Source organism: Myripristis murdjan, chromosome 17, assembly GCF_902150065.1.
Source record: "Myripristis murdjan chromosome 17, fMyrMur1.1, whole genome shotgun sequence".
NCBI lineage: Eukaryota > Metazoa > Chordata > Actinopteri > Holocentriformes > Holocentridae > Myripristis > Myripristis murdjan.
The window spans coordinates 33,100,026-33,111,202 of NC_043996.1; the positions used below are offsets into that span (position 1 = coordinate 33,100,026).

Sequence of the window (11,177 nt, forward strand, 5' to 3'; positions counted from 1 at the left end):
TGTAATTCCAAAACAGTTGGCGCCATATTTTTGCTCAAAACCTTAAATTAAAGCAGAAAGTCTACATGCTTTCCCAGCCAGGAAGTCCATTTGGACAAATGTGTAAAAACATTTGGAGGAAAAAAAGAAATACTGGGTCTGACCTGAGAGCCTCCAGTCTGCAGTGTGGACTCTCCAGTCCAGCAGAGAGACGCTTCACTCCTGAATCCTGCAGCTGGTTGTGACTCAGGTCCAGCTCTCTCAGACTAGAGGACTGGGAGCTGAGAACTGAGGCCAGAGCTGCACAACTTCTCTCTGACAGATTACACACACTCAGCCTGAGGAGGAATTAGCGAAGAACAAAGTAAATCTGAAAATATCAGCTTTTTTTCTCATGTAATTAAAATCACCTATAGTTCACCAGAGTTAAAGTATTGAATATATCCAGTTCTAAATGAACCTACACAGATTTCCTGGAGACTTTGACCACTGGCAGCAGCCTCAGAAGAGCCTCCTCTGAAGCAGAGTATTTCTTCAGGTCAAACACCTCCAGATGTTCTTCTGATGACAGTAAGATGAAGCCCAGAGCTGGCCACTGAGCAGGGGACAGTTTGAGTGTGGAGAGACGTCCTGATCTCAGGTACCACTGTATCTGCTCCACTAGAGAATGGTCATTCAGCTCATTCAGACAGTGGAACAGGTTGATGCTTCTCTCTGGAGAGGGACTGTCCTGGATCTTCTCCTTGATGAACTGGACTGTTTTCTGATTGGTCTGTGAGCCACTTCCTGTCTGTGTCATCAGGCCTCGTAGGAGAGTCTGATTGGTTGGCAGTGAAAGACCCAGGAGGAAGCGCAGGAACAAGTCCAGGTGTCCATTTGGACTCTGTAAGGCCTTGTCCACAGCACTCTGGAGGAGGTGTAGTTCAGATTTCTTGGAGGAGGTTGACTGTTCTTCTGACAGCAGATTGACTCCAGAGTTGATGAAGGTCACAAAGACATAAAGAGCAGCCAGAAACTCCTGAAGGCTCAGATGGACGAAGCAGAAAACCTTGTCCTGGTACAGCCCACGCTCCTCTTTAAAGATCTGTGTGAACACTCCTGAGTACACTGAGGCTGCTCTGATATCAATGCCACACTCTGCCAGGTCTGCTTCATAGAAGATCAGGTTGCCTTTCTCCAGCTGCTCAAAAGCCAGTTTTCCCAAAGACCGGATCATCTTCCTGGTCTCTGGTGTCCAGTATAGATCTGTCCCAGCTCTCCCATGATACTTGATGTTCTGCACTTTGGACTGAACCACCAGGAAGTGGATGTACATCTCAGTCAGGGTCTTGGGCAGGTCTCCTCCCTCACTGGTTTTCAACACGTCCTCCAGAACTGTAGCAGTGATCCAGCAGAAGACTGGGATGTGGCACATGATGTGGAGGCTTCGGGACGTCTTGATGTGGGAGATGATTCTGCTGGCCTGCTCCTCATCTCTGAATCTCTTCCTGAAGTATTCCTCCTTCTGTGGGTCAGTGAAGCCTCTCACCTCTGTCACCATGTCAACGCACTCAGGAGAGATCTGATTGGCCGCTGCGGGTCGTGTGGTTATCCAGAGGCGAGCAGAGGGAAGCAGGTTCCCCTTGATGAGGTTTGTCAGCAGAACGTCCACTGAGGTGGACTCTGTAACATCAGTCAGGATCTGGTTGTTGTTGAAGTCCAGAGGAAGTCGACACTCATCCAGACCGTCAAAGATCAACACAACCTGGAAGTGCTCAAACCTGCTGATTCCTGCTTCTTTGGTCTGAGTGAAGAAGTGATGAACAAGTTCCACCAAGCTCAACTTTTTCCCTCTCAGCAGATTCAGCTCTCTGAAAGTGAATGGAAATGTGAAGTGGATATGCTGGTTGGCTTTGTGTTCAGCCCAGTCCAGAGTGAACTTCTGTGTTAAGACTGTTTTCCCAATGCCAGCCACTCCCTTTGTCATCACTGCTCTGATTGGTCCATCTCTTCCAGGTAAAGGTTTAAAGATGTCCTCACATGTGATTGGTGTTTCTGGTGTGTCTGGTTTCCTGGATGCTGTTTCAATCCACCTGACCTCATGTTCCTCATTGAGCTCTCCACTCCCTCCCTCTGTGATGTACAGCTCTGTGTAGATCTGATTCAGAAGTGTTGGGTTTCCTGCTTTAGCAATCCCCTCAAACACACAGTCAAACTTCTTCTTCAGCTTAGATTTGAGTTCACGTTGGCACGCTGCAGCCGCAGTTTCTGAATGAACAAACAAACAAAAACATCAACAAAACGATGAGACATTACATATGAGAAATGTGAATATTTCCTGGTAAATGGACCTATTGGTCCTGTTCGACTGTCAGAACGTAGCGAGGTGTGCCGAGACCTGAAGGCTGTTTTACGAGTTCTGCAATCGTTTCTATGGCAACAACATGGTTCCAGGTTAAAGTTCCTGGAAGCCAATTTGGGCCGTGCTCCAGGAACTTTTAGGAGGAGCTAAAACGGCTGTCCATCCTGATTGGTCAAGGCGTTGCCATGACAACACTTTTGTAAACATGAGCTATCAAAGGACGACAACACAAAGCAGCCGCCGCCAAACAACAGACTGCAGGAACAAACGAAGAGCTGCACGTCCCGATCAGGATTTGGGGAGAATAAAGTTCCCAGTTGAACAAACAACACAGCGCTGCCTCAGCCGGAGCGCCGCCGCTGTCCCGGGGAAGCCGGCGGGACGAGACGGGAAAACAGAAAGCTGCTCTCCACCGGCAGGCGGGAGGAGGACGAGCCGCCTCCTGCTGGCCGGGAGGAAAACTCAGAGGCTGAAATAATCTGTCATCAAGCAACAGCCTGACGCATCACAGCTGCTTTGATCTGATTGGCTGTTTCACTCGGCTGGTAACTGACATTTTTTGGTAACGAGTGGGAGTTTGTGAGAAATGAGAAAAAGATTTTAAAAGTTTCTCAGAGTTTAGGAGAGCTGGACGTCGAGTGCACAGCCAAAGAAGAAAAATCATGAAGCAAAAAGAATAAAACTAAGATTTTTTCATTTAAATTTAATTTTTTTTTCCTTACTGCTCCACAGACGCTCAGCCAGCTCCTCCTGCTTCATCCTCCTCAGGAAGTGCAGTGTGATCTGCAGAAAAAACTCCCTGCTCCTCCTCTGCTCTTCCTCCTCATCCTCCCTCTGCCTCTCTAAGCATTCTGGGTAATCTGGCCTCAGAGACCTCTGCAGGTTTTTCAGCTCGTTCTTCACAAAGGTGACCATGTTCTCCTCCAGCAGCTGCAACACAAAAATAAAAGAATTAAACTTCCATATTCAATTTTGGACACAAAACACAAAATCAAATGCAGGTCAAAGAGCCTGAGGCTGGGCTGCACCAACGAGCATTCATTTTTAAACCCAGTTACATCACGGTTTGCACCGACCTTTAACTAGGATCTGGTTTTAACTTTAATTTACACTTGAGGGGCTTTAACTTTGAAAATGTCTGCATTTTGGAGCAAAATGATGGAGTTGTTCAAAGACAGAGACAGACTGTCCTGTCAGTCAGAAAGTCTCTTTTTTCTAATGATTGTGTTTTCTTTTCTCTTGCAGGATTTGTCCGCCCTGCTGCATTTCTTCAGCCCACCCTGTTTCTCAGAAGAGGAGGAGAAGTTTGAACGTCTGTGGAGCCACGATGAGCAGCTCACTGCTTGTTAGCGAGCCACAGCAAACTGGTTCCCCTGTCAGAGGAAACAGACAAACTGCTTTCTCTCTTTCTGCTTCCTGGCTTCTGACAGCATGTGAGTCCGTCTGCTTTTAGTCCTCAACCTTCATGTGATCACTTGTTCCTCTGTTTTCCCAGTGAGCATCTTCACTGAACTGTCATCTGCTGAGGAAAGTTGAAATCTGTAAACTTGGACCAACTGAATCAGGATCAGTTTTGAATTGAGCAGCAGAGCTCTGCTTCCTTTGAAATCTGATCTGCTCTTTTTAAACCGGGCTTTGCTAAACTCCCAGGGCTCAAAATGACGTTTTTCCCTCAGTGTCCGGAAGCTGTCCCGAATTCTGCCTTCTGCTGTCCCAGACTGAACAACCACTGTCCTAAATTAAAGATCTTTTTTCATTGTACACAGTACATATGGTTTAATAACTTTATTTCAGTAAGTCATCACTTTACTGACTCACTCTGGTCCAACATGGACGTTCTGCTTGTTCACTGCACTGATATCTGAATAAAAACATGAGATCACCCGAGGTGTTTGGCCACAGGCACTTTTCAATATTCTGTTGCTGACTGGCTGAGTGACTGTTTTTTCTGTATTTCTGACTGCTGGATCAATAAATGCATCACAAACTGCAGTGCAAATGCAAACCTGTCTCTGATTGGTGGACGCCGATGGAAATGTACACACACACTGTCTTTCAGCATCAGTCCTCTTCTTGTGCTGCTGCTTTGCCACTTTTTCCTGCCTTCTCTGCATCACAGAGTCGAACCTCTGGGCCGTGGACGGAGGTGCACAGCTGCCCGTGTGAAGCGGCTGATTTCTGCAAACAGCCCGTGTTGGAGATCCAACATGGAAGCATTTTGCATTCAGCCTTGTGAGCGTATTCTTGTCTAAAGCAGCGAGTTCTGCAGGCAGCTCAGCTCACATCAGATATTTTACAAAGCCAAGTGGCAGCGAGCCGATGGAAGAAAAGCTGAGCGCTGTAGAAGCAGTGAGAGACACCAGCTTTTAATCCCTGTGGACAGAGTGACTGACACAAACCATGTGGACACAGCCTCCCAGTGACGCTCTGCCTTCATCACCAGTAGGCACACTGACACATTTCACTTCTTTTAGAATCATTTCATTTGTGATGGTGAGTTTCTCTGCTGTCCCAGACACTGTAGATTTGTGTCCCCGCTGCTGTTTTTATCGTCCCCAGGACAACGGGACATCCTTCACTTCCAACGCTGACTCTGACTGGAGCTAATCTCAGATTAAATGAATCCTTGTTGCTGTAATCCAGCCTGAAAGATGTGAAGAGAGCAGCACGGAGACGATTCAGAGCAGAATGGCTGTTTTTCAGTCGCTATGTTGTTGGACATTTCCACACCTTAAATATGGAGGCCAGGTCTGTTTGATGCTGCTGGGCAGACTGAGCACTGGGAACCTCTGAGCTCTGCTGCTGGACTCTGTGGAGGACACACACACACACACACACACACACACACACACACACACATGGTTATTGGATGTGATTTATTTATTAATTTATTTTGAACATGTTGTATAAAAGGACAACAGACAATGCAACAACAGGGCAACAGAAGAAAAGTACAAAATAAATAAATTCAACGCTATTTCCTAGCTGGCCAGCACATGTTCAAAAGGGAGTAGGAAGAAGTTAAAAAACTTACAGGATCCTACCCCTTGAGTTCCTACATATTACACACATATTGTATTATACCTAAGTAATTATCATCAATATTATATTATTAATCTATGAAATATAGAAAATATAGAATCTGTGTAATTAACATCAATATTGTATTATTAATATATCAACATACAGAGAAATATAAAGTCTTATCCAGCGCTGCATCACCTGTAGTAAAACTTACAATGCACTAATATTTAGTCATTTACACAAACATACATATATACATATATACATTTACACATACACATATACACATATGCCTATGTGCATACACATACATACACACATATATGCGCATATATGTACTTACCCACATATTCACACATACACACCTAGTTTAGTTTAGTTTAGTTTATTCGTTAGTTTTTAAAAGACACAGAGAAGGTCTTAGAAAGAAAAGATCAAAACTAACAAGGATAACACAGAAAAGTCTATGACTTATTTCCACTGTGGTCCTTTTCAGAGGATAAAGGAGGAAAATAGGTTAGGTTAGTTCACTATTGGAGTCCCAATCTTAGATTGCATACAACACACCTTTATACACATTTATTTTCACTCATCCGTGATCCTGTATCTGTTGAATATGTCCTCCTCCTTATATTTCTTCTTAAACTGGCTTATACTTTGGCTTTGTTTTAACCCTTCATTTAAGCTGTTCCACAGTTTTACACCATAACTTGAGATACAGAAACTCTTTTTCGTTGTACTTATACTTTGTACTTTTAAGTTGCTGTGTCCCCTTAGGTTATATAGCCACCCTCTCTCTCAGAAAACATTTTCTGTATGGGTCCCGGTAAAAGCTTATTACTTGCTTTAAACATTATTTGTGCTGTGCTGTGATGTTTTGAAAGAGGAAACTCAGTCAACAGAGTCTGAAGGATCAAACCAATTCTGGATCTCATCTGATGACAGAAAAACATCTGATTTATCATTAATTTGAAATAATTACCCATCATCCTCAGAGAGGAGACTGTCTTTGAACTCAATAGGATGAAACATAGACCAGTCACTCTTCATGGACACACAGCTGGGCTCAGGTCCAGGTCCAGGGGAGTCTGGTCTCTCCTGCTGGATCCTGATAGAAACATCATGAACACACTGAAGGGATCTGCTTTACTTTCTTAGTGACACACTAAGAAAATAATAATTTATTTTCAGAAACAACATTCTGTGTAAAATCTAATGTGAACACACACATTCCTCTATTATCCATTCAGTGCAGCAGATATTGCACGGCCTCCACCAAGACAGAAACATGAGGAACACACTGAAGGTCTCTGTGTCCTGATCTAAGGACTGTGAAGATGATACTAACAACTCCATCTGTTCTTCATCACCTTTTTCTTTTTAAATTACCTTTTATCAGCAGAGTGGAGGCCATCTTTGAACTCAATAGGATGACCCATAGAGCGGTCACTCTTCATGGACACACAGCTGGGCTCAGGTCCAGGTCCAGGGGAGTCTGGTCTCTCCTGCTGGATCCTGATAGAAACATCATGAACACACTGAAGGGATCTGCTTTACTTTCTTAGTGACATACTAAGAAAATAATAACTTAACATTAAAACATAGAAATAAAATATGATGTAAGCACACACAGAGCTTCTCCTGTGAATAATGCTGCTGTGCTGATTTGTCTGCTGAGCTCTGAGATGGAGAACAGTCATGGACAGTCAGAGATCCTCATCTCACCTCTCAGCTTTGGTCTGGCTGTCATGTTCCCCAGACAGAGAGCTTTCAGAGGCAGGGAGCCTCCTCTTCCTCCTCCGAGCTGGTGCCATAGCCGAGCCGACACCTTGACACAAACACAGCGGCTCAGTGTGAGTGTGAAAGTGGTGTGAGCCTAGTTTCATACTGAACACAGGGGGAACAGGATCTGACAGTCATACTCCAAGCTGTCAGGATGCACTGTCCCCGCTGGAATGGAGGAGGATTTAACACAAAGACAAACCTCAACATTTGGGAGGATTTTGCTCTTTGAGCCTTTCTCAGCAAATTCTGCTGCAAGTTGTTGGGAATAAGACAGAAAAACATATGACAGATATAGTTTACTGTAAACAGTTGAACTAAAGTGGACAACAGACTCTCTTGTGGCAAAACCACACGACTGCTTTTCTAAAAGAAACTAGTTACTGAGTTTAAGGAGGAAAAAGAGAAATGCAATCAGTGTGTCCAGGTATTGTGCTTTTTCAAAAAGCATATTTAGCATATAAATGAATGAGCACACATTTCTTTCAAAAGTCTACAATATTCAAAATGAAAACTCTCATAAATATATGATACGATACGATACGATGTGTTTTTATTCATATACAGTCGTATGAAAAAGTTTGGGCACTCCTTAGGAAAATCACTGCATCAATTTGTCACTTGCTGAGCTTTTGAAGCAGCAACTTCATTTTAACATACACTACTCACAAAAAGTTAGGGATATTCGGCTTTCGGGTGAAATTTCAGGATGAACCTAAAATGCATTCTAACCTTTACAGGTGAACTTAATGTGACCTTCTGTAAACTTTTGAATGCACATGTCCAACTGTTCAGTGTTTCAGTACTTTTTGCACAAGTTGCTGTTCTCTAACAAGGAGCTTAACGGCAAAATTCACATCAGGTGTTTGATGCTCCAGCTCATCGAGGTCGTATCATTAGGGAACGGCTGCTGGAGACTGGGGTACCTCAGATGGAGTGGCCTGCACTTTCTCAGACCTGAATCCCATAGAAAACCTATGGGATCAGCTGAGTCGCCGTGTAGAGGCTCGGAGCTCTGTACCCCAGAACCTCAATGTCCTGAGGGCCGCCCTTCAAGAAGAGTGGGATGCCATGCCTCAGCAGACAATAAGTCGACTTGTGAACAGCATGAGACGTCGTTGTCAAGCTGTAATTGATGCTCAAGGGCACATGACAAGTTATTGACACTGACATTTTTTGTTGTGGTATATCCACCACTGTTGTTGGCTTTTGTTTCAAGAAATTGTTTGAGATGACCACCAGTGTATGCTTCTACTTAAATGCCCTACTTTCATGATATAATATCACTGTAGTGTGAACATTTTACATATTCCATAAATTTCACCCAAAAGCCAAATATCCCTAACTTTTTGTGAGTAGTGTATGTTATACCTTATGGAAACAGAAACATCTCAGTAGTGAAATCATTTTTATTGGTCCAACAGAAACATTTTTATGTGCATTTAAACAAAAATAGGCATGTGCATAAATTTGGGCACCCCAAAGAAATAATTCCATTAATATTTAGTAGAGCCTCCTTTTGCTGTAGTAACAGCCTGTAGATGCCTCCTATAGCCACAGACAGTCCCTGAAGTCTGGCAGGTGGTATTTTGGGCCATTCCTCCATACAAAACGCCTCCAGATCAGTCAGGTTTCTTGGCTTCCATGCGTAGACAGCCTGCTTCAAATCAATCCATACATTTTCAATGATGTTAAGGTCTGGGGACTGGGATGGCCATTCCAGAACTTTGTACTTGTGCTTCTGCATGAATTCCTTGGTGGATTTTGAGCAGTGCTTAGGATCATTGTCCTGCTGAAAAATCCAATCCCGGCTTAGCTTCAACTTTGTGACCGACTCTTGAACATTCTTGTCAAGAATCTGCTGATACTGAGAGGAATTCATGTGGCCCTCAGCTTTAACAAGGTTTCCAGTACCTGTGCTAGCCATGCAGCCCCATAAAATGATGGACCCTCCACCAAATTTCACAGTAGGCAATAAGTTCTTCTTATGGAATTCAGTGTTTTGTTTTGTTTTTTTTTGCCATGCATACCTCCTCTTGTTCTGACCAAATAACTCTATCTTAGTCTCATCTGACCACAGTATTTTTTATAATTTTTTCTCATGCAACTCTTCTTGTGACGAATACTCAGGAAAGGCTTTTTGCGCATCACCCTTCCAATGAGCTTTTCCTGGTGCAAAGTGCGCTGGATTGTGGAACGATGAACAACTCCACCATCAGCAGCCAGATGTTCTTGTAGTTCTCTGGAGGTGGGCTGTGGCTCGTCTGTGACCATTCTAACCATCCTTGGCCTGTGCCTTTCCTGTATTTTTTTCGGCCTACCACATTTTTCCTTCACAAGGACTGTTCCTGTGGCCTTTCATTTCTGCACTACATTTCTGACTGTGGAGACAGACAGTCCAAACCTTCCAGATAATTTCTTGTACCCTTCTCCTAATTCATAATAATGAATTATCTTAGTTGTTAGATCAGTCAAGGGTTGTTTAGAGGCCCCCGTGTTGCCACTCTCTGAGAAAGAACCTAGGACAAGCACAGCCAGAAATGACCTATGTTAAACAGCCTTTTTCATTATTGGTTCCACCTGTCTTTGTAATAGAAGGTCTAACGAGCTAATCAAAGCAATTTTGTGCTGCAACCTGTCAGCTATAAATCCCTACAAGTCTTGAAATGAATGCGATTAAAAGGGTGCCCAAACTTTTGTACGTCACATTTTTTACATTTTATTTTATTATAATAAAACTATGTAATGTTACTCTAAGAATTCTGGTCTGGAAAACACTCAAATGTCTACATCTCTGTAGGAAAACAAATCTTGTTGCTGTGATCTTCTCTTATAAAGGTAGAGCAAATTATCATGAAATCTCAGAGGGGTGCCCAAACTTTTTCATACGACTGTATAAGGGGAGACATTAACATAGTACAAATACATAATTGAGTACAGTACAGTCCGTATATATAAAATGGGAAAGCCCCCAATAAGCTGCCAAAGCTGCTTTTAAGTGGGGAAACCAACATGTAAACATGACAGGTGCAAAATTTATGCAGTGCAAGGTACAAATTACATTTAGTGCGTGAAGACTACAGAAGACTATTAACACCACCGAGTTAATAAAGAACACTAACATACGTCCTGTTACCCCAGTTTAAAAATAGAACTAGACTCGCTGAAATAAATCAGTAAGTCAATAAGTCCAGACGGGGACCTGACGGGGAAACACGAATCTCGACCAACACCTGAAACATGAGAACGACATCAAACATTTGATCCTAAAATCCAGAATTAAACACGCGCCCTGTTTCGGAATCAGCTGACCGCTTCCAGGTATGAGCGGGGGTCACACACACACACACACACACACACACACACACACACACACACACACACACACACACACACACACACACACACACACACACACACACACACACAGAGAGAGAGAGAGAGAGAGAGACTCACAGCTGCTTTCTTAGGCTGCAGTCTGATAGTTTCCAGCAAAATGGAGAATCTGCAGTCTTACCGGAGACGCTGATGGCGGAGTCACAGGACAAATGTTTGCTTTCACTTTCGGCTCCTCAGCGGGAGGAGCGACAACAGGAAGTCAAAAATATGTGTGTTCTCAGTGTTCTCTGTGTGTTGGGGAAACCAGCAGGGAGAGAAAAATCTGCATGAGAAGACATAAAAGTGCAATGAACAATAAGAGTGTTGTGGTAAAGATCCAGACATTCAGATGTTCAGCCTGTAGTTATTAGGGCTTCATGTGCTCAGAGGGATAAGACTCCACCTGGTGGAGGAAGGGAGGAACGACATGTTAATTGTGCGAAGGGCCAACAGGAGGATTTTCATGTTGAGCACTGAAAGCAAACTGTGATCCATCCTGTCCTCTGTGTGCAGGAGAACAACGAGCTGCTTTCTGAGGCTGTGCAGACACATTTCAGGAGCATCAAGTGGCTGTTCCTGCACTTCCACCTGATATCAGAGCAACCTGTGGCCTTCCTGTCTGCCCTCATTCTTCCTCTCTCTGACTCTCTTCTTTCTCTCCATCCTCACTCCT

At 43.7% G+C, this 11,177-nt stretch overlaps 1 protein-coding gene across 1 annotated transcript; it reads right to left on the bottom strand.

Moving 5' to 3' along the window:
* Positions 1–439: 439 nt before the first annotated feature.
* LOC115375375 (protein NLRC3-like) lies at positions 440–2,203 on the bottom strand (the record flags this gene model as incomplete). Its single annotated transcript, XM_030074788.1, has 1 exon — positions 440–2,203. A coding segment is annotated over one exon (1,764 nt), but the record flags the coding sequence as incomplete, so codon positions are not given.
* Between the last annotated feature and the right edge of the window lie 8,974 nt (positions 2,204–11,177).